Source organism: Chiroxiphia lanceolata, chromosome 9 (assembly GCF_009829145.1).
Source record: "Chiroxiphia lanceolata isolate bChiLan1 chromosome 9, bChiLan1.pri, whole genome shotgun sequence".
NCBI classification, from domain to species: domain Eukaryota; kingdom Metazoa; phylum Chordata; class Aves; order Passeriformes; family Pipridae; genus Chiroxiphia; species Chiroxiphia lanceolata.
The window spans coordinates 30,963,783-30,985,639 of record NC_045645.1 but is presented as its reverse complement, the minus strand read 5'-3'; the positions used below and the strand labels follow the sequence as shown (position 1 = coordinate 30,985,639).

The 21,857-nt window shown below is 47.4% G+C and overlaps 1 protein-coding gene across 1 annotated transcript in view; it reads left to right on the top strand.

The window, feature by feature from the left end:
* Positions 1–2,356: 2,356 nt before the first annotated feature.
* LAMC1 (laminin subunit gamma 1) overlaps positions 2,357–21,857 on the top strand; it is a 64,918-nt gene continuing 45,417 nt past the window's right edge. The window contains exon 1 of the mRNA XM_032696079.1: positions 2,357–2,763. Within this exon, the coding sequence (XP_032551970.1) occupies positions 2,361–2,763 (403 nt within the window). The 5' untranslated portion in view covers positions 2,357–2,360. The remainder of the gene's footprint in view (positions 2,764–21,857) is intronic.

The following is a 21,857-nucleotide window of genomic DNA, read 5'->3' as shown; positions in this document are numbered from 1 at the left end:
TGAAACGCTGGGAAATTATTAGTTAAAAAAAAAATAAATCAAGAAAGTTATTTGATTTTAGATAATAAAACTATCTTTAAACCCAAGAATTTTGCATGAGGCTGAATTTTTCCCATTCTCTACGGGAACTTCTCACACATGGACAGACATCCTGTTGCTCCACTGAGTGGGATTTGTGGCAACACCCTTTGATCCCACTCAGAGTCTTTGCCCGCTTCTCACCTCTATCCTAATCCTTCCTTCCTTCACGATGAGCTGCTCCTTGTGCAGTCTGTCCTGCTGTGTCCACTCCCAAGCAGACAGGCTGTTATTGAACCCAAGGAATATCAGCACGTCAGAGCTTCTGCCTTGATGGCATCGGCTCAGCGCTGCTTTCACAGTAGCTGGCTTGTTTTCAGAAACTAAGGAAAAGTGGGGGAAGTGGTGGAAATCAGACTTTCCACTGGAGATGTGCCATCCCAGCCTGAACAACGGCGATGCAGCGCTGACTGTAATGCACCACGTCCCTTCTGCTGGCGCTGGGGGTGTCTGGGGAGCCCGCAGCACAGACACTCATCACAGCCACGTTAATGCTGTGTCGAGGAGGCAAAAAGAGGAGCCACCACGCTGGATGTGTGGCACCAAATGTAATAACATCATCTCCCAGCAGCAGGATAATTTCCAGGTGTGCTGACCGGTACATGCCGTGCAGACCTTGTGAACAGTCTGGCACAGGCTCTTAAGGCAACAAGCGAAGGGTTGACTTCTGTAGGATACATGTGTTTACTTTAAAACAACAAAGTGCATTTTTTTCCCAGAAGAAATACATACTGTATTTTTTTCAGTTCTTTTGGCTACATGCTGTATTCAAGCCTTCTCAGGATATAACCAAGTTTACAAAGCCTTTCCTTGACTCCCCTATCAATTTCTATCTCAAGGAGTAGTTTCCTGTTTCCTGAGCAGCCTTCTGGAGGCACTTTCTTCTGTAAAAGCAGCTTTATAGAATCACAGAATGGTTTGGGTTTTAATGAACCTTTTAAAGGCCATCGAGTCCAAGCTCTTGCCATGGGCAGGGATATTGTGACTTTAGAGGATTCCTGGATTTTACACAATCATTATATAGTTCCTCAACCTGAAAAGTCACAGGAAGATCTGATGACAGCTAAAAGCCATAATGCAGTCTTTGCCCAGCTCTGACTGTGCCGATGCCTCTCAGCAGCCTGGAGATCTGGGTTTAGGCAAGGTAATAACCAAAAGCTCATTAAAAATTACAGCATCTGAAGTGGGTCCCCTCACACTCACTTCATGCCCATGGATGGCACAAAACCATTCAGGTTTGGCACAATCTGGCTGGTGAAGCACTACCACTTTTACAACATTTCTCAAGAAACATTATTTTTTTTCTATGAAAAGCATTTAAATGAAAGAAAGGACCTGGGGGTGCCAGTTGACAGCTGGTTGAACATGAGACCACCGTGTGCCCATGTGGGCAAGAAGGCCAATGGCACTGGTGGTGAGGCCACACCTCGAGTGCTGTGTCCAGTTCTGGGACCCTTAATTCAGGGAGGACATTGAGGAGCTGGAGCAAGTCCAGAGAAGGGCAACGGAGCTGGAGAAGGAGCTGGAGCACAAGTCTGATGAGGAGCAGCTGAGAGAGCTGAGGGGGCTCAGCCTGGAGGAGGCTCAGGGGGGACCTTCTCATGTCCACAGCTCCCTGACAGGAGGTGTAGCCAGGTGGGATTGGCCTCTTTCCCAGGCAACTAGTGACAGGACATAGTCTCAAGCTGTGCCAGGGAAGGTTTAGGTTGGACATCAGGAAGAATTTCTTCACAGGAAGGGTGATTAGACGTTGGAATGGGCTACCCAGAAAGATGGTGCAGTCACCGTCCCTGGAGGTGTTTAAGGAAAGACTGGGCATGACACTCAGTGGTCTGGGCTGGCTGGCAAGGTGGCGTTGGGTCACGGGTTGGACTCGATAATCTTGGTCCTTTTGTCGATGATCTCGATGATGGAGGTCCTTTCCAACCAAAATGACTGTGTGCAAGAGGCAGCCTTGCGAGGGCACTCCCGCCGCCACAGTCGGTGCCCGCGCTGCCCTGAGGGTGATCCCTCCCTCAGCCCCTCGCGGGGCCACCGCCGAGGGCGGGAAAGCACCCCACACTCCCGCCGGTCCCACCGCCGCCATCGCCGCTTTAACGCGGCGCATTCCGGGCGGTGGGGGCGGTCTTGCTCCGCCGCGGGACTCCGCTCCCGGCCTGCCCCGCGCCCGCCCCGCCTCGCCTCGCCGGGCCTCGCCCGTCCCAGCCCACGGCCGGCGCGGAGCGGCGGCACCCGGCGAGCGAGCGACCCCCTTGCGCCCCCGCCGGTCCCGCGGCCCCGCCATGGGGAGCGGCGGCGGCGGCGGCGGCGAGCGCCGGGCGCTGTGGTTGTGGGTACTGTGGCTGTGGGTGCCCGCGCGGTGCGGCGGCGCCATGGACGAGTGCGCGGAGGAGCGGAGCGGGCGGGCGCAGCGCTGCATGCCCGAGTTCGTGAACGCGGCATTCAACGCCACGGTGCTGGCCACGCACACGTGCGGGGCACCGGCCGAGGAGTACTGCGTGCAGACCGGGGTCACTGGCGTCACACAGTCCTGCCACCTCTGCGACGCCGCCCAGCCGCACCTGAGCCACGGGGCCGCCTTCCTCACCGACTACAACAGCCCGGCCGACGCGACCTGGTGGCAGAGCCGCACGATGCTGGCCGGCGTGCAGCACCCCACCGCCGTCAACCTCACCCTGCACCTGGGTAAGGGCAGGGAGGGGGCACGGGCAGAGTGTTGCGCCTGGGGGGAGTAACCGTGGGCACCGGTAGGGCTGGGGGTGACCCGTTGCGGGGAGGGAGCTGCGGGTCCTGGTGGCCAGTGGGATCCTGGGGTGCATCAGGAAGAGCACTGGCAGCAGGTTAGGGAGGGGATCCTGCCCCTCTGTCCAGCCCTGTGAGGCAGATCTGCAGTGCTGGGGCCAGCTCTGGGCTCCTCAGGACAGGAGGGACAAGAGCTCCTGAAGCGGGTCCAGCAGAGGCTGTGAGGATGCTGAAGGGATGGAGCATCTCTGGGTGCAGGAAAGGCTGAAGGAGCTGGGGCTGCTCAGCCTCGAGAAGAGACACTGAGAGGAGATCTCATTAATGTATATTGGTATCCAAAGGGAAGGTGTCAGAGGTCGGCCCAGGCTCTGCTCAGGGGTGCCCGGCAATGGGCAGGAACTGATGCCCAGGAAGTTCCACCTGGATATGAGGAAGAACTTTGCTGTGCAGTGACCCAACACTGGAACTGAGACAGAGAGGGTGTGGAGTCTCCTCCCTGGGGATATTCCAGACCCCTCTGGACACAACCTGTGCCGTGTGCTCTGGGATGACCCTGCTGGAGCAGGGAGGTGGGACCAGATGAGCCTCTGTGATCCCTTCCAGCCTGACCCATTCTGTGATTCTGTGCTGAGTGGCAGCTCCATTCATGGGGCACCTCCAGGACGGGGTTCAGGGGGTGTAAGCAGATCCTTGCTCTGCAGGTCCCCAACTGTGTTCTAAGTCTGTGGTCTAAGTCAATGCTTCCTGCACCCCCGAGCTGTGTCAGGGGTGCCCTCAGCCGAAGGTCTGGCCCTGCACTGGCTCTTCATCCCTTGGCTGATGGTGTACTCACAGATGCCCAACAGTGCTAGGTAAAGTTTATTTTCAGCCTTCTCCAATGAATATTACAGGGAATGCTCCATTGCAGTCTGCATTGGATGTGCTCTTGATTTGTGAGAGGAGCAGCCTGTGCTGCCAGAGGCAGTTGGCAGTGGTGTGCTCACAGTAATCATGTGCTGCCCCATGCATCAGGAATCATCAAGTTCTTTAGATTGGAATAGTATCAGGAAGAAATTCTTCCCTGTGAGGGTGGTGAGGCCCTGGCACAGGTTGCCAAGAGAAGCTGTGGCTGCTCCATCCCTGGAAGTGTCTAAGGCCAGGTTGGACAGGTCTTGGAGCAGCCTGGGCTAGTGGAAGGTGTCCCTGCCCATGGCAGAGGGTGGAACTGGTTGAGCTTTAAGGTGCCTTCCAACCCAGGCCATTCCAGGATTCTATGACAAGACTTTTAAGATCATTGAGTTCAACTCATAACCCAGCACTGCCAAGCCCCAGGTTGGATCCTGGAGTGTTCCAGGCAGCAGGCTTGTGGTTCAGGTGGGAGATGTTGGTTTGAAAAGTGGTGAGCACTGTGGAACATCGCGTGTGTGTGAGGGCACATCTGCTCTGTATCCTCTTATCCCCAGGGCAGTGTTTTCCTGTAATTGCTGGGTGGATTAGGTGTGTCGGCAGTCAGCATTGCTGAGGAACCCATCACAGCAAGTCAAAAAAGGAACGTGGATTTTCTGAGTAATTTACCTTCCCAGAGATTCCTTTGGGATAAAGTATTGTAGCCTTTGCCTTGGTTTGTGGACAAGCTTTTCTTTTCTTCTCTTCATTAATTTATTCAAGCTGTTGTGACATGGAGAAGGGGTAATGGTTTAGAACTAGAAGATGAGCCAGCCAGTGGAAAGTTGAAACCACAGCTTATTTCCTCATGTCATTAAATCAAGGAAAAATTAAAGAAAGCCCCATTGCAACCATTCACAGCTTCTAATCAAGAGCAGCTGTTGAGCCTTAAGTTAGCATTGATAACATAATTCAGAGGGAAAAAAATTACGTTGGGGCTTGGGGAGCTGGGTCTTGGGTTTCACAACCTGAGGACAGGTTGTATGAAAGCTCCCACCTGCGTTGGTGAGATGGAGATGATGACACTGAGCCCTGTACCCGGGGTCACCTGGTGATCACATTGATGTGCCCCAGTAGCCTGGAGTGCTTCACTGCCCTGGAGCCTGGACCACATTGATGTGCCCCAGTAGCCTGGAGTGCTTCACTGCCCTGGAGCCTGGACCACATTGATGTGCCCCAGTAGCCTGGAGTGCCTCACTGCCCAGTAGCCTGGAGTGCCTCACAAAGTGTTTCTTTGTGTTAGGAGCTTCAAAATAAATATACTGTGTAAGTATGTCTTGTTGATCAGATAAGGGGAGATAGTTATTAAAGCCTTGTTATCTTCTTTTCTTTTTTTCTTTGTACAATGGGAATGTTTTATTCAGGACTCCTGGAAAAACTGGTAAGCTGAGATTTGATCTCAAATTCTTTTTTAATAGAAATCATAATTCTCGTTATCAAGGCAAAATTTTATGGACGTATCTGTATTGCTGCTGTCTTATGTGCACCTGTGTGTGTATGGGTGTTCTTTGAAAAACAGCAGTATTTTTCCAGTGTACTGGAGCAAACATCATGCTGTGTCATGGGCTTTGAAAAAATATGCACAGTTCTTTAATGGAAAAAATTGCATCTTTGAAATATTGTAGTATTGCCACACAGTCCCTTAGGTTCTGGATTTGTTTGCGGGCTCTTGTAGCTTTGTGAATTGGCTCTGCCTTGTTTTTCGACTAGAGTACAACTTTTAAGCAAAGCTGCCTGGCTGACTTCCGCATATTTGAGGGGGATTTTTTTTTAACCTGTTTTTTCCCAGTTGGGTTTTTGGGTGGAGTGTTTGTAGCATAAAGCCTTTTAAGAATTAGAAGCTTGCTGTGGGCGTGGTGGTGGTGGCAGGAGTTAGTTTTACGATGACTAACAGCGGACCATTAAGCTCTCTGTGCACGTGCTGTAAATATTCCTGTACAACTCTATATGTATTGCTGAGTTCATGGCAAGTTGAAGAGCTGTCGAGTACTGAAAGTGCAGTTTTAGACTGAAGTGCCCCAAACTCTTTTGCTGCTCTACTTCTGTGACGTCAAACCATCTTTCTTTGCGTGAGCTGTTGGGTGCCCACGGGCACCATGGTCTTTGGGACACTTAATTATTGACATCACTAAGAGAAGGAGGTGAAGAGCTTGACAAGTGTTTACGTACTTGTAGGACGTAAAGGCATTCTGGGACACAAAGTTGCCGTTAGTTGTGCCTGGTCTTGGAGGATTAAGCTCTGTGCTCAGACCCGTATCCTTGTTTGATGCTGCAGTCACCTTTGTTTCTAGAAGGACTGGTGTCCTTAGTGGTCATGCTGCATTGCACCCATTCGGGACCAGCAGTGTTAGTGTGCACATGCTGCCCTGTGCTGGAGTTTTTGGCTGTGTGAGATGTCTTGATTAACATCCAGCGACGTTCAATCCGCGTAGAACAGTCTCAACATTTCAGAGGAGCCTGCGAAAGGTCAGTAAGAGCTGTGGGTCTGTTGCCAACATGGGAATGTGGGTTTCTTTAAACTTGGTTTTAAACTAGGAGTTGTAAGAAGATTCAGAAACTTTTAGTTTTGAGACTGGATGCCAGCAAATAGCCTGATACAGAAAGTACAACACATATCACTACTGCTGAGACTTAAAGGCTTGGATCCTCGGAACTGCTTGGAAAGGAAATATGTGCCCAGAAATGAAGGTGCGCCCTGTGGAGAGGGGAACTGGGGTAATTACCAGTCCCTGCACCAGGAACATCTGGAGTTATAAAAGCTGTTTCTCTTTGTACTAGAGGGTATTAAGACCCCCTGAGTAAAGAGTCCTCCCACAAGAGGCCTAGAGACATGAGTTTGCAGCTGTAAATCAGGAGAAGGGGGGAGCTGAACCCATTCACAGGGTGGTGTCTAGATAATTAGGTTAGTGGATGAGAGGAGGGGGGAGCACCGCTGTGTCCCTTCTTCCACTTTTCTCTAAAGTATCCCTTGGCTTATCCTGTTTTACAGTTCCTCAAGTTGAATCATTTCTGATTTAGACTTGACCCAGCCAGTCACTTTTTTCCTCCAACGCTGCCCTCCTGCCGTGTTTCCATGTATTCCTGAAATAAGGGACTTCGGGGCAGCAGTGCCCCAAGTAGAAGATGAAAGCCAAGGCATTACTGTATGTAGTTAGTTGTCTGCCTTTTTTTTTTTTTTTTTTGGTGAAGTCACATTATTTTTACAGTGTGTGCTGTTTACCTGTCCTGGGAGCGTTGGGATAGTTCTGGCATCTCTCCACACTTTGAGCACAGCTTTGCTGTTTAGACCTCTAACACACCAAAACAAAGCCATGTGTTAAAGATGCTCCTTAGAACATGGAAGAAGAGGAAAAGAAACAGCATGGAGGTACATGGAGTACTTTTGGTGGGCAAAGGTTTGCATTTTTTTCAGATGCTGTATAATTTTCCAGAGCAGTTTCTCACTTTTTCTTTCTGCAGCTCTAATTTCTGTGTGCTGTTTGTACTCTTTCTACACCTTTTTTTTATCCGCTTCTGTGTGTGCCTTCGCATTCCCTTCCCAACTGGCCCCTCTAGAGCCACCTCTCATTTTTCCACACCACTTTTACCCTCTGGCTGGATGTGCTCGATTTCAGCTTTCGTGATCCCAGTGTTTTGTTCCTCGGACAAAGAGGCAGCGTCCTCAGCATGCTGGTGGCTGTTCCGTGCTGGGGTGACCCCATCTCCACTGAGAGCAGCTGTGCTTTTATCCTCAGCCTGCAAGCCGGGAGCGGTCTGACCTGGCGTTCCCGGTGTGGGTGTCTGCTCGCTGCATGTCAGCGGGGACAGTGCCCAGGAGATGTGCTTGACTGATGGTGCTGGTGGCCTCAGCTGTGAATCCAGGACCATCTGTAGCAGGAAAGACCAATTCCAACCTCTTCTCTCATTGCCTGGGAAGAGGAGCTGGTGTTCAGTCCTGGAAGCAGCCCTCTGCTAGCTTGCCTTTCACAAGAAGAGAGATGAAATTGCTGGTTGCCTGTGTTAAAAGTGTGTTGGCTGCTGAAATCCCTAAAGTAGACCAGCCTAGAAACCCATGTTGCTGAGCTGGGTGGTGTCTTGTGTGTATAAAATAAAGAAAAACCTGTGAAGCTATTTGTTGTTGGAAAAATGGGCTGCCTGTCTCCTTCACCTCCCCCTTCTCTACCCACTCAGTCCTTTATTTGGCTTTGAGGAGAGCGATGATGCCTGGTTATATATACTTTGTCTGGAAGCGTGGTTTGGGGCATGACTGCCATTTGAAGGCATTTACAAGAAAACACAGGCAAGGTGCCAGTTCTTGTGCTCAGCCCTGGCTTGATTTGCTTGTTGTTTGTAGCAGATGAGACTTTTTTTTTTTGAGTTAGTACAGAAAACCAGCTTTTTTTTTTTTTTTTTTTTTTTTTTTTTTTAGAAGGGAGGACTGTAAAACGTACCTTAAATCAAGTAGGTAGCTTATACCGCTGGATTGCAGTTACTTTGTTTCATTCAGCGGAGCAATGCCCTTGGTTTGCCGGCTATCCCATTAAAACTTTACGAGACTGCGGTTTGCTGCCTACCTTAGGGAACCACCGTGCTGCAGGCAGGTGAAGCTCTGCCTGGCGTAGCTGCAATTTAAAAACTTGGAGAAATGGTAATTAAGGCGTCGAGGGAGCTTTTCCGGCGCGCAGGCTGGTGTTTTGAGGTGTGTCGGGAAGCCCTCGCAGGCGTGTGGAGCCCAGGTTGGGAAGGGCCGGCCCTGCGCCCGCAGCGGCTTTGCCGTGGTATTTGTGGAGCCCTGGGGGTGACTCTATTTTAGTTGGTCTCCAAAAGGCTTGATTTACATTTTACACGTTTCAACGAGCAGTAAAGAGATCAGGGCTTTTAATGGCCAGCAGTTGTTCAGTGAAGTTATATAAAGGGGCTTTAAAGCTCTTTATCGCTTCCTGCATACCCTTTAAATTCCCAGGTTTTCTCCTGCTCTGCCTTGGGATGCTGATGCCACTGCGTGACGCCTTTGGGAATACTATACAAGGGAGAGTGCATGTTCTGGGAGGTGGAGAGAGTTGGAACCACTTGGTATTTTGCTGCAAAACCAGCTGCTATTTGTGGTGCTTGCCCTGAGTTGGTAGAAGGATTAATCGCTGGTTTTCAAACACTCAGTTCCTTCTGTAGGTTTAAACCTTGGAAACTGTTGTTTGCTGCTCAGAATTGTTAGCGTGCTGAAAAACTTCTGGCTTATTAGGTAGCATTTCTCTTGTAGCCCGAGGCTTCAGGAGGCTCTCCTGGGCTCTCTGAGCGTACAAGTGAAAATCCCAGGCTGCTGCTTCCCACGGAAATGAAAAACATGATTGCTCTGCAAACAACATGAAGAGAAAAGAATTTCCAGCGCAGATGGATGGGATGGGAAACTCGAACCTTGAGTTCACCATCATTCTTAAAAACAGAACCATGAGCATTGTCCTTAATTGTAAAACTTCTGTCAGGCTGAGACCTCCTGCTTTGTGTCCTGGGGCCTTAATTCATGATTTGCCACCACTGGGGAGGGCGTGCTGAGTATTTTCCTGCAGGATCACTGTGTGCCTCTGTCATGTACCTGTAGGATATGAAGTCTGGTGTATCAAACTGAGCAACTTGCATCACTGTGTCTGGTCTGTAATAACCTTTGGAAGCTCAGCCGGGGTCTGCCTCCCTCCATGTGAGCTCCTGTCTGGGAAGAACCATATTAGCCTGCTTTTACACATCTCTTAACCCTGAGATCTTGCTTATTGGTGGCTACCACAGTGCGTTTTGATTAGAAAATAACATGAGTTTCATAGTTTCCCAGTAAATCACAGGAATCTTGCTGGGTCTGTTGTCCCACCACACAAAAAGGAATATATTGGTTTTTTCCCCCCCAGGTACGGAGTAGCCTGTCTCAAATAACACTTTACAGGCTTTAAATGAGGGATGAGTGTGGCTGTTTGTGTTGACAATGTGACATCCCCCAGCTGTGTTTGGAACTCTTTGTAATGTTAGGATTAGCCATTTCCAAAGGATGTACTTGGGATTGCTCTTATTGTTCATAGTATTCCTCGAGTAATATCGGATTTTAACAGTGTACTGGTGCTGTTGGCTATCACACCAGCATTGATGAGAGCTTCAGGACAGCTGCTAATGAAGCAACTGTGTTGTGAGATTAGAGAGCTGCTGCTGGTAGACGTGCAGTTGTCAAATAGGACCAGGAGTACTGAGAGGAGAAGCTGCCTTTTGTAGCCTGCCAATTGGAGGTGCAAACTGCTGTTAGCCTTGGTGGGGTTTTAGGTACTTTTGAGGTAAAACTTAATGATTTCTAGGAATTTTTCTCACGTAGAAGCTTGGAAAACTCATCAACTGTAGAAGGATATGAAATGGCAAGGTAATTTTATTTAAATTTAAAAAAAACCCCTCAGTCTTTAATCTTTTTTTCTACTGGTCCAGCCCTATTTGGGAGATCTTTTACCAAAAAAAAAAACCCAAACCCCAACCAACCCCATTAATATATTATTCAGTGATCTTCATCATTTTGTTTTGAAACTGGGTGGCAAAGCAGTTTTTGTTTCCATGCTTCTACTTGTTTTAGATATTCCTGTGTGATAGTCATCAAAGAACTGTTTCCAGTGGTAATCATGCCTGCAGTTCTGACACAACACAGCTGTGTTCGGCAATGGAGAATTTCAAAATTTCCTCTTTTAGAAATAGTATCCAAAAACTATTATTGGATTTTTTTTTTCCCTTCGGTAGGCAAGCTAGTACCATCTTGTACATGGGACGTATGCTTCCAGGGAACTTGAGGGCTTATTTGTCCAGTTGGTTTGGGGGTTTGGTGTTTTTGTGGGGGAAGGGGAAGACTTTTAAGGTGTTTGTAGAGATGATATATTGAGATCTTGTGAAGACACAGGGTTTATGGGTTCTCAGCTCAGCATTCTGTAATGTTCTTGTTTCTCTTGTAGACTTTGGTGTATTTGGAGAGCTGCTTACCTGACTTGGCATTGTAGTGGGTCCTGTGTTTTGCAGGAGGACAAGGTAAATCTCTAATTCATCCTTGGGGGCCTGAGGTGCTCCTGGGGGAAGATCAGGGTGCAGAATTGTTAAGCGGCTTCAGGAGTGGCACCTGGCCCCTACTCATGGCCTGAAGTGGAAAGGAGGAAGACTGCCCTTGCATTGCTCTTAACTCTTTGTAATGGAAAGATCACCTCTTAAAAACCACCCCAAACTCCCTAAAACCTACTCAACATCAAAACCTGCTGGATAACAGGGGTTCTTCAGCACATGTGTTGAAGTGGGCAGTGGCTGGCTGTATGTGGTAGCCCTTGGCTTGCCCGTGGGTTGCCCAGAATGCTCATTCCTTCGGGTGCTTCAAGGCTGAGGGAGTGCTGTGGAGTTTGCGGTTGGCACCAGCCTGGTTTTAAGTACTCTGCTTTTATCTTGAAAGGTTGTTTTTTTTTCAAGGTCTTCTTTATAGCTCAGCCCACTCAGCATCAGAAAAAAACCTTGTGCCCAGCTCCGTGAGCCGTTTCTTTTGCAGTGTGTTGCACTTGGGCTGGTTTGGATTTATTTTGGTGGTGGGGAAAATACCAGGGATGCTGAACAGGTTGCTTTTTGCCTTTTCATAAATATATTCTTTCCCTTCCCTGTATATTTTGTTTCAGAAAGGTGAATCTTTCTAATGTTTGAATTAAAAAATAGTGTGTCTTGGAATCTTTAAGCAAATTGTTGCCTTGGACCTCTTGAAGAGGGATAAACGGTCTGTTTTCTTAGTGCTTTCTTATGCTGTGCTTACAAGGTTGTGGAGTATAAGCCACATGCTTTGGAAGACTCAGATTGCATTGGGAGTATCTCTTACAGAGATTAGTGGAATGAAAAATCAATCCCTTCTGAAAAAAGTACCATCAGATGCTTCTTGGTATCACAGTGTTAAGTGGGACTGCTTGACTGAGTGAAAAGAAAATGTTCTCGTCCTGGGACTTCTGTGGTCGGCTCTGATTATGATGATTACTTATAGTCCTTTCATCTACAGTCCTTTGCATGCTCCCATCCAGTGGGATTTTGCAATGGGATTTACTTCCCGGCAGCTTGCAGGGTTGGTCCCTGGGGAGCAGCCCTGGACAGGCTGCCCTGCCTTCTGCGCTTGCTTCCCAGCTCCTGAAAAACATGGTTTACGCGTCGTGTCTCCCTCTGCCCTGCTCCTGGCTGCGGCTGTCCTCGTGCAGGGCTTGGCCCAGCCAACCTGCTTTTATTGTGTTTCAGCAGCTGATGCTTCCCTTCCCTTCCAGCTGCTGCTTCCTCAGCTTTCACTGGCTGCCTTCCTGGGCCTTGTGGGTCCTGCTCTCCTGGCTGGAGTAACGTAGGATGAGGGATTTCTCAACACTGAATCAGCTTAATGAACTAGTTGAGAAGCTGTTGCTTGTCTGCGGTTGTTCTAAGCTTGCAGACGTCCTGTTTGATTTGTCCCTCTCTCCCTTTCTTCTCCTTTCTGAAGCTCCTTGCAGCCTGCCTGGGCTTCACCTCCCTCCTGCTCCAGTTTCCCTGGTACTGAGATGTTCCTGGGCTGTGCAGTTTGGGAGGGTTCTCCTCTCCCCAGGATGAGGTTATTCAGCTGAGATCTCCCTGCACTTCTGGTCCCAGCAGCCACCTCAACCTGCCTGGGTAGCATTGCCACTGTCCTTGAACACTTGCTTTATGCATGCCTACAGACAAGGTGCTGGTGGTTTCATTTTGGTCAGACTGAGAAGTCCAGTGCAAGTTCAGAATCGTTAAGTGCTTGCTATTGTTCTGTAGTTTCTCCTCTTGCACGCGTTAGGGATTGGGGTGGAGTGGACACCCCTTATCCAAGGGCAGTTACAAGTTTTCCTGAGTTGAAGCCAGGATGTAACATTCAAAAATGAATGTTTGTCACTGCTGATTCCCGGCAGGGTTGTGAAGAAGAGCTTGGAGCAAAGAGATTTGGGGCTACAGGGATGGGGCAGCTGCTACAACGGAGCAGAGTGAACTGGAACTTTAAATAAAGCGAGATCCCACCATCATCGTGAGGTGTCTTTTTAATGAAACCTAGTTTTCTCCCTGCTTTCCTTCCCAGCCTGCTCTCTCCCTGTCCCACTCTACTGGGGTTGCTGGCAGAGCTGGGAGGGCTGCTCGGCACTGCGATGGCTCTTCAGTCCCCTCCATCCATGCTCTGCAGGCATGAGTTAACTGATTAAATTAACGGCATTACACGAGTCACCGCTCTTGTGCTTTCTAAGCAGAGTGACTCTGCACACATCCGTGGGTGTGCTGCCCCTTTCTCACACCCTCCCTCCCAACAGCCGGCCCTGATTGCTGGGAGGCTGAGCAGGGCCAGCCCTGGGGCAGCTAAACCTGATTTCCTTATGAAACAAAGTACAGATTATTTTGGAAGTAAGGATGCAGAGATGAGCTTTTCCAAAAGCTTCATAGCATTTGAAGTGTGTTTGCTGTGCTGCAGATTTCCTCATAGCCTAACTGTCCTGCACTTCTGTTCCTTTAAGATGTAGGAGCTATGTCAGGAGAAGCCTGTAACTTTCTTGGAAGGTGCTAGAAAGGCGGTAAATTCTGAACTTGGGGCACCTCTTGCAACCGAAGTTTGTTCTCTCCATTCCCTGGCAGACTGCCATCAATCTTTATTTGAGTACAGAACACGCAATTTCATAAAAAAGTAATCCAAGAGGCACTCTTAAAAGATCTTTAATTTGGAATCCAGAGATTCCTAGAAGTCTCTAGGAAAATGCGTGTCTGTGGCTCTGCAAGTACATGGGTAGCCCTGGGGAAGAACATCAGAAGATTCCCAAAGTCGGGTTTGTTGCCTTTCTAAGCTTTGATTCTCTGCAAGTTCAAGCAAAAGCACGGCAGTAACATGGTTTTTTGATGACAAGTCATGTTTTACTCATAATTCATAGCACCATGATGTCCAAAAATCACTTGGAGCAGCTGTGGTGCAGCTGTGGCACTGGCTGCTCATGAGCACTGTGGTTACCAGCGGAGGTTGAGAGCTTTGGGTACAGCTTTTGTAAAACTGTAGTGTCTGGGAAGGCACTGGGCTGGTTTTCTGGTGCACTTGAAGTAGTTGGCTCTGATCTCGTTGTGCTTATTCACCAAAAAATGGTTAATTAACCGAGGATTTGGATGGGGAGTTACAGCAGTGCTGTGGTCTGGGCTGCTGGCACTGGCAGTGTCACCAGCTATTCCATGGAGGAGGTTAAAAATGCTCATAGGGATCTCAGTTCTTCCTGCTGCGAAACCTCGTGCTGAATATGTCTCCTCGTTAATTTGTCTATGAATTTATCACCTTTTTCATGTCAGCCATTCAGTCTGGTTTGCAACTCCAGGGCTGTGGCATGTTCTTTTGTGAGCTGCGTGGTACAACATTAATATGCTGCTCTGGTGGCTGGGAGGGACCCTGTCTCCCAGCCCTTCTGTCCCCACAAATCCTGATTTTCTTTATTGCTCTCACCCATAAAAAGTTGACATTAACTTGAAAACAGTGGGAGGGAATGAGATGTGTTTTGAAAGGGTGATCCATCGAGGGGAGCGGTATTGAATGCTTATACAGGGTACAGAGAGGGGTTGTGGGAAGAGAGGTGGTTCAGCCAAAAGGATAGAGTTTGGAATTGTTAATCTGCGTCATTAGTGCTGTGTAGCAGAAAGTTTGAACTGTGTGTGGCTAAATTGCATGAGGCTTTGAAATTCCCAGCAGTGCTGGCAGCCCTGCTGGCTTTTGTCCTTCCTGCAAACACACAGCTGCTGGGGCCAGGCATCCCCGGCCTTCCTGCGTTCCCCCCGCAGAGCTGCTCCAGGCTTTGGGGAACCCACAGGAGCCCGGCTGGAAGAAACCTCAAGAAATTGAGTTGGTGTTGCCGTTGGACTTGCAGAGGATGTGAAAGTGTGGAGAGTTCAGCTCCCGTCTCTGCATAACAGGGGAAACGTTCTCTGTCACCCCCTCTGCGCAGTGACACATGTCCAGACTTGCTTAAGAAATTTGCTGGGAATAGCCAAAAATGCGAGTGGAGAACCAGAGCGTGTGTTCCCCTAGCAGTCTGTGGTCTTGCTCTGTTCAGGCTGCTCAAGGAAAACTCATCTTGAAACATACGCTTAAAATCTATCAGCTTTTGCTTTTTCTCCTATTGGTGTTCTAAAGCTGAAACAGCAGAGATAACTCTGCAGAAAAGGTAATGGACTGTAAAAGGTTTTGACTGGAAAGTAGGCATGGAACCTCTGAAAGGTGTTTTATGTGTAGCAGTTCTTCATCAGGTTACATGATGCCTGGCCTGCTTTTGGGAAAGAAGTGGTAGTTCCTTCAGTGGTACTACAGGGTGTCTTGTCAGGTGTAAAATAAGGACAGACTCAAAAAGAAATAAAAAAAAATTCTGTGCTGGCTTTCTGCCTGTCCTGCTTCCTGAGGTAGATGCTGAAACCACTTCTTTTTTTCTTGCATCTGCCTACAGAGAGGAAAGAGCCTTCAGGACAAATGATGATGGTGTTGCAGAGTGGAACATCATATTCCTTCTGTCATAGAGTTAATGATTAATTAATTAAGTTCAAGCAACAGAGACCTGCTTTGAAGTGTAAACAAGCATTTGTAGTTAAGAGCGTGTAACTGCTAGGTCTGTGTGGTTTTTTTGCATCCTTGAGAAAGGCATGTTGAAAGATTTTGAAGGGGAAGATTCTTACCCTGTTGGAAAAGGTTAGTGGTCATTCTGAATCGGTAGTTAAAAAGGGATTAATAAATTGTCAAGGCATTCCTGGAGCATCTTCTGTCTACTGTGCCTAAAAGACACACACCTGTGTTTCTCTGAAGTATGTTGCCAAGATTAAACAATCAAACCATCATTAAACTTCTTCATTTTGATACTTAAAGGGTTGAAAAAGGTGGGGACAAACTTTTTAGCAGAGTCTGTAGAGATAGGACAAGGGGTGATGGTTTTGAACTAAGGGAGGGTAGATTGAAACTAGATATAGGAAAAAAATGTTTTTTACAATGAGGATGTTCAGGCTCTGGCACAGGTTGCCCGGAGAAGCTGTGGCTGCCCCATCCTTGCAGGTGTCCAAGGCTGGGTTGGATGGGGCACGGAGCAACCTGGGCTAGTGGAAGGTGTCCCTGCCCATGGCAGGGAGTTGAATTGGTGACCTTTTAAGGTCCCTTCTAACCCAAACCATCCTATAATGCTCCAGAACAAAGTATAAGCCATAAGGATGAGCTGTAGGAAGCTTGGGCTTTCTGTCAGGATCGGCTCCAGTACTTACCATGTATCTCTGTACTGTATCTCCACGCAGTTTTTATCCTACACATCTGCTGCTTCCCCCATTTCCTCTTCCGCCACTCCAAGGCTTTCATGCTGACAGTCAACCTTTGTGTTCAGTTGCTGTGACAACAGAGTACAAGGCAGAGGCATTTTGTGTGCCTGAATGGTGCCTGTCCTTGCAGAATAGCTGTCCTGGGGCTCAGTGGGGTGCTTAAAATCTGGGAGGGAAGGAATGCAGGTGTGGCTTCACGGTCTCTCAAGGTACACTGGTATCTCTCAGCCCTGCCCTCCCTCACTGCAGCTGGGGGCAAGGAATCACACAGGCCTTGGCTGCTTGATCAGCTTGTTTGATTAAGGCCAGCAGTTAATTTGATGGAAAGATAACCTTCTGGTGGCCTTGGTGATACCGGAGTGTATCTGGGGCCACGGAAGTTCTGCCTGGTGGGAAGGAGGCACCAGGGAGGCACAGCTCAGGGATGGGGGACAGACTTGCACCAGTGGTAGCCAGTTTTGAAAACACCCTAAAACTTTTTTCAGAAGGATCCTTGTGATAATTTAGGAAGAAATTCCTCTCTGTGAGGGTGGGGAGGCCCTGGCACAAGTTGCCCAGAGAAGCTGCGGCTGCCCATCCCTGGAAGTGTCCAAGGCCAGCTTGGATAGGGCTTGGAGCAACCTGGGCTAGTGGAAGGTGTCCCTGCCCATGGCAGGGGGTGGAGTGAGGTGGTCTTTAAGGTCCCTTCTAACCCAACATTCTAACCCATTCTGGGATTCTGTGATTCTAAGATGAACTCAAAAGTGGGGACTTTGGATTATGGGGAAGCTACTGTGAGCTTTGAAAGCTCAACTTTTGTAAAAGGAAGGAAATGAACGATTTGAAAATTCCACTTTTGTGCCTTGCAGCTCATTAGTTGAAGCAAAAAACCAGAGAAAAAGGTTGGGAGAGAGATCAGAGAGCATTTCTGGGGGAGGGTTTTAATAGAAAAGATATTCACGTCTGTGCTTAAGTTAAAAACTGAATTCTTGTAGAGTTTTACTACATGCAAAACCTCTTTATTGGAGATTCAGCTGTCCTAGCTTGTTTTAGCAGACTTTGCATAAGCAGTAATAATGAGATTTTTTTAAATTAATAACCCACTAAAATAAGTGGGCAAAGTGATATTTATGCAGCTGCTTGACTATCCTGGAGGCAGATTCAAGGGCAACAGACTGATCTAGAGTGGAAAAATCACTTGATAAACAGTCCACTTGTTTGTCTTTTTAAAGCTTTCTACAACAAAGAATTATTAAAACAAATAATCAGTGTGAAACTAAATATTTTTCATAAATGATGCTGAAGATGGAGATGGTGCATCCCAATGCAATTTAAATTTATAGGCTTATTCATTTTAGAATTAATAACACCACGATGACTTGTTTTTCTCTTTATGAGCTTGGAGTTCCCGTGGTGATGGAGAAGAGCCCATGAAGGATTCTTGTACTGCTGATATTCATGGCATATCTAAGAGTTAAATATAAGGAGAGAAGGAGGCTGGAGTGATTTGGGTTAATTACTAGAACAACTCTTGTGTTACGTCAGCGTTTCTTTTCATCTCTTAGGAAGCTTTTAAACTAAAGTTGGCAAATGTGCCTTAGGAGGAGGTTTTCCTGCAAGTCATCTGCCACCTGTACAGAGCTGTAGAGCTGCTCTTCCAGCAACCAGAGCCAGCCAATGAAGGGTGATAGATCTTTGCAGATTATAGATTTAAAAGTGGTTATGCCTTCCCTTTCTGGGGGACCAAAAAAGTGCTCTTTGATCCTGCAAATTCACTAGTCTTAAGTGTTTTGTTTTTTTTTTTTAATGCAACTTTCACCTACTAGCTTAATGTGTGGGTGCCTGGAGGAATAGAAAACAAGTTTAGCATACCTGAGGGCCTTTCTTACTGAGGTTTCCCTTTAGTACATGTCCTACCCACACAGAGATAAAGATGAGCAAGAAAACCCCTAGAGCGATGGATTTTTGCATGGGTATGCAGCAGTTCCTGCCCAGACGACTCTTGCTGGGAGGATCCAGCCCATCTGACTCTTACTGGAAGTATCCAGCACATCTGCTGGCCTGGGGCTGCCTCTGATGTGCTGGGAAGAGGTACTGGGGTCACTGGTGGGGTGTTCAGGTTATGGGGGTGCTTTGCACAGTCTGCGCCAAGGTAATTCCTGGTTTATTCTTACTTGAAACAGAGCATGGGGACAGATATTTCTTCTATCACATCAAGGAAAGCTCCTTTGCAAGGGCAGGCACAGTGTTGTAGTGCAACTTCATCCTTTCTCCTTCCCCCATTCAGGGGAAGATAATGCTTGAAAGTTGTCCGAAGTAGGCTTGGTTTCAAGAGCAGCGTGAATTCACTGGGGTCCGTAAGCTGCAGCGTCCTGCTGGGGCTTTTGGAGTGCTCAGCCCTTCCTTCCTACAGGGAGAGACTGAAGAACCTCCGGGTCACTTTATTTTTGATGCTGAATGCATAGTTTCCTTCCAACTCAGCGAGTTTGTGACTGGAGCAGAATGTCTCCAACCCAGGCACAAGCTGAATCCTGCCAGCAAGGCAAGCAAGGGCTTGTTGGCTAAAGATAGTGTGCACACGTGTACACAGGCCATGGGGCTCACTGGGAGTGCTCAGATTTACAGTGTGATCCTTGGCATCCAAAGGAAAATTAAGGGGATTATATGCATCCAATAAATAACAAGCTATTTAAGGTCAGCTTTATCCTTTGTAGCACCTCTTCTCCATGGCAGCCAAAGGACAAGACACTTACGCCCACACATGACCATCCACTTTTGCATCAAATTCAACTCTGTCAGGTGCTGTTGTGCCCCCAGGTGGTTGGGCAGTTTTGGGTGTCTCTGCTCTCTCTGAGGCCGGTATGTGTTTGTAATTCAGTAATCCCTGCAAGGCATTTGGACTGCCCACGGGCATGGCTTGTGCTCCTGTTAACCAGGCTGGCCCTGAAAAAAGTTGTGTTCCAGTCTCTCACTTTTGGTTCTGCTTCCTTTAGATTTACTAAATAATTGTCCTTTGCGTGGATGGAAAATGTTAAAAATAGAGTGCTCAAGGCAGGGCTATTGTGTTGGTGTTGACAGGTTCGCTGGAAGCTGGAGCATGTCTTGTATTTTAAGAAGCACCAGGTTTTGGAAGGAGTTGTGCTCACTGATGTCCTCTTGACCTTGAACTGAGGAGCTGCTTTTCTGAGCCAAGAAGAGACTGCCTTTTTGATAAATTGGGTTTTTAGTGTACTACCATTCACTAGGCCTTGTGATTATTGTAAGTAATAGACTGAGTCTGGGATTTCTGAACAATTGGGGTTTTGCCTTGTCACATTGCTGTGCAGGCAACCAATATATAAATAATATATATAATAAATATATATAATATATTGATAATAATATATATATATATATTAGGGAATAAAGCACAAGTGATGATACAGAGGAAAGAGTGACAGTGTACTGATCTGTACCATGCAGCAAATACATAAGTTTCTGCAATTTCCCTCTCCCCACTAGCTGAAATCGGTGAGAAAACCAAATAACTTGTTTTCAGGAGCCTCACCTTTGCTGAGCTTGCCCCAAACCAAAGCCAGGCTTTTCAGATGAGGAGTTAAAGGCAGGCAGAGTCTTTATTTGGTGGGATTCTTTAACTATGAAGTTGTGTCCCCAAACTAAACCTAAACTGTGAGCATCTCTGGCTGCTGTGGTTGCAGAGACAAGATTCCAGATGTAAATAGTGCATGGAATGATGGAGAGCAATTTCCTGGGCCTCCTGTCTCAGGCTGGTTTCTTTATAGCAGCAGTCAGCTGTTGGTGTCTGCATTTTGTCATAGTGGATATCCAGCAATGACCACACAACTTTTATTGCACCGTGTCTGATGGTGTGAGCAGACACACGGGCTTATCTCGAGCCCACCAGGTATTATCCTGTGTCCATCTGTCTCTTGTGCAGCTGTGAAAGTCATCCATGACATGTATGGAATTGCAGTTCTGTGGGAAACTGGGACATAGGACAAACATAAAGGAAAGGTAACAAGCTGTGGGGTTGCTTTTTGTTGTTGTTTTTCTTTCTTTCTTTTTTTTTTTTTTTAGCTTTCCTAAAATGGTAAGAGTAAAGGGAGGTTTTCTGAAATTCAAGTCTTCACAACGCAGTGATTATTCCCTCCTTCCTTCTGCTGCACTGCACAGATTTCTTTTCTGCCTCCTCTTGTGATGAGGATTCCCCCTGTTTTAGTCAGATCATCTTATCTTCCAAGTCCCAGCTCAGCAGGGGAATGTGTATTTTGATAAGGAACAATTAATGGTGTTTCCCCACCCAGACTCGGAAGGATCCCAAAACCAGCCCCTACGTCATAAGGAGGATGCTCCTTTCCACGCAGCTCTGTGACTTGTGCAACGGGTGCTCGTAGGAATATAAAGAGATCTTAAAAATTGCACGTTAAAAAGCTTCATAAAGAGAACTGAGTTACTTCACGTCACTTACTGGTTTATTCCTTTCTTGGCTGTGGGTTGGTACATGGCAGTGCTGGGGCCGGAGCTACTGGGAAGTGCTGCTCCCTGACTTCACATGGAGCACAGCTAAATCTCTTCTGAGCGAGTGCACACCTGTACTTTCCCTCTTCAGAAAATAATTGTAAGATGATTTTAATATATCTGGAGCGTTTTAGTTGAAGAACAGTAGTAACTTTCAACTTCCTTTAAAAAAATAATGTAGAGTATAGATTTTTTTTTTTAATGAGAAAATGCTGTTATGTTCTGAGGCTTGTTTGGAATTCAGATGAGTAGCGTGCTTCTGTAAGCCTTTTTTAAAGCTTCTATTTATCCTTATGGTTGTAAGTTATGAAATATTTGCTGTCATAGGTCACAGTATTTCTGTGCTAAATTTGGGAATATAGCTGGCGGCTTGCTTTTTCCCTGGGAACTTTCTTGTCAGGTTGTTACAGAAAGCTTTAGCTCCTTAGCTCTTGGGAGAAAGAGGTTCTTGGGTTCATTCTTTTTTCCCTTTTTATTTTTTTCGTCCTTTTTTGTTTTCGCTGCGTTTGTGTTCCCTGACTTTCCCACTGTCATGGAAGAAATGGAGACTCGAAGTGGCTGAGCTGCCGCAGCCACTTGGTTTTCATTGTAATGTTTGTCTTACCCCTCGTGTATGCGAGGCTCCCTTTCCTCTTTGTGGCTTCTCATTGTGTTTTGCCAAAGCCCTGTATTGCAGAGCTGCTTCCTGCTTGTGGCTTTGTACCAGCTTTGTACCAGCTTGGGAATTTCCACATAATTGTTCTTTACTTTGGTATGTGGCAGAAGCACAACTGTGCGGGGTGTGAAAGTGTAGAAAGCGATGAAAATCTGTGAAAGATCCAGAGGTTTTCCGTGTTTCTTTCCAGTGTTTTGCATATAATCATTTTACATTTAAAAACTAACAAATAACACTACTTTTAAATTTTTTTTTCCCCTGTACTTCTGACTAGAGGGAATGTTCAACACAACAAATTATGTGTCCCACTAGGTCTGTAGCTTATCTGCCCTTTAGGCAGAGGCGGTGCAGGACACCTGGGACGTGTTAGAGGTGACACATGGTCCATCCACAAGTGACCTGGGATGCTCGAGCACGAGATCTTTTCAAGGGTAGTTAGGTGAGAAGAGTAGAAATGGTTGCCGACCAGCACGAAACCTCAAGGCAGGTCCATGCTCTGAGTGGATGGCGAGTGGAAAACCATCATCTCTGGCTTGGTGCACGAACTGCAGCGTGTTGGGAGCTCAAGTGCACTGCAAGAATTCCCTGATACGCTTTACCTATTCCTAGGCTTTACCAAGATGTCATCTTTTGGCTGCTGCCAGCACTGGGATGTGCACCT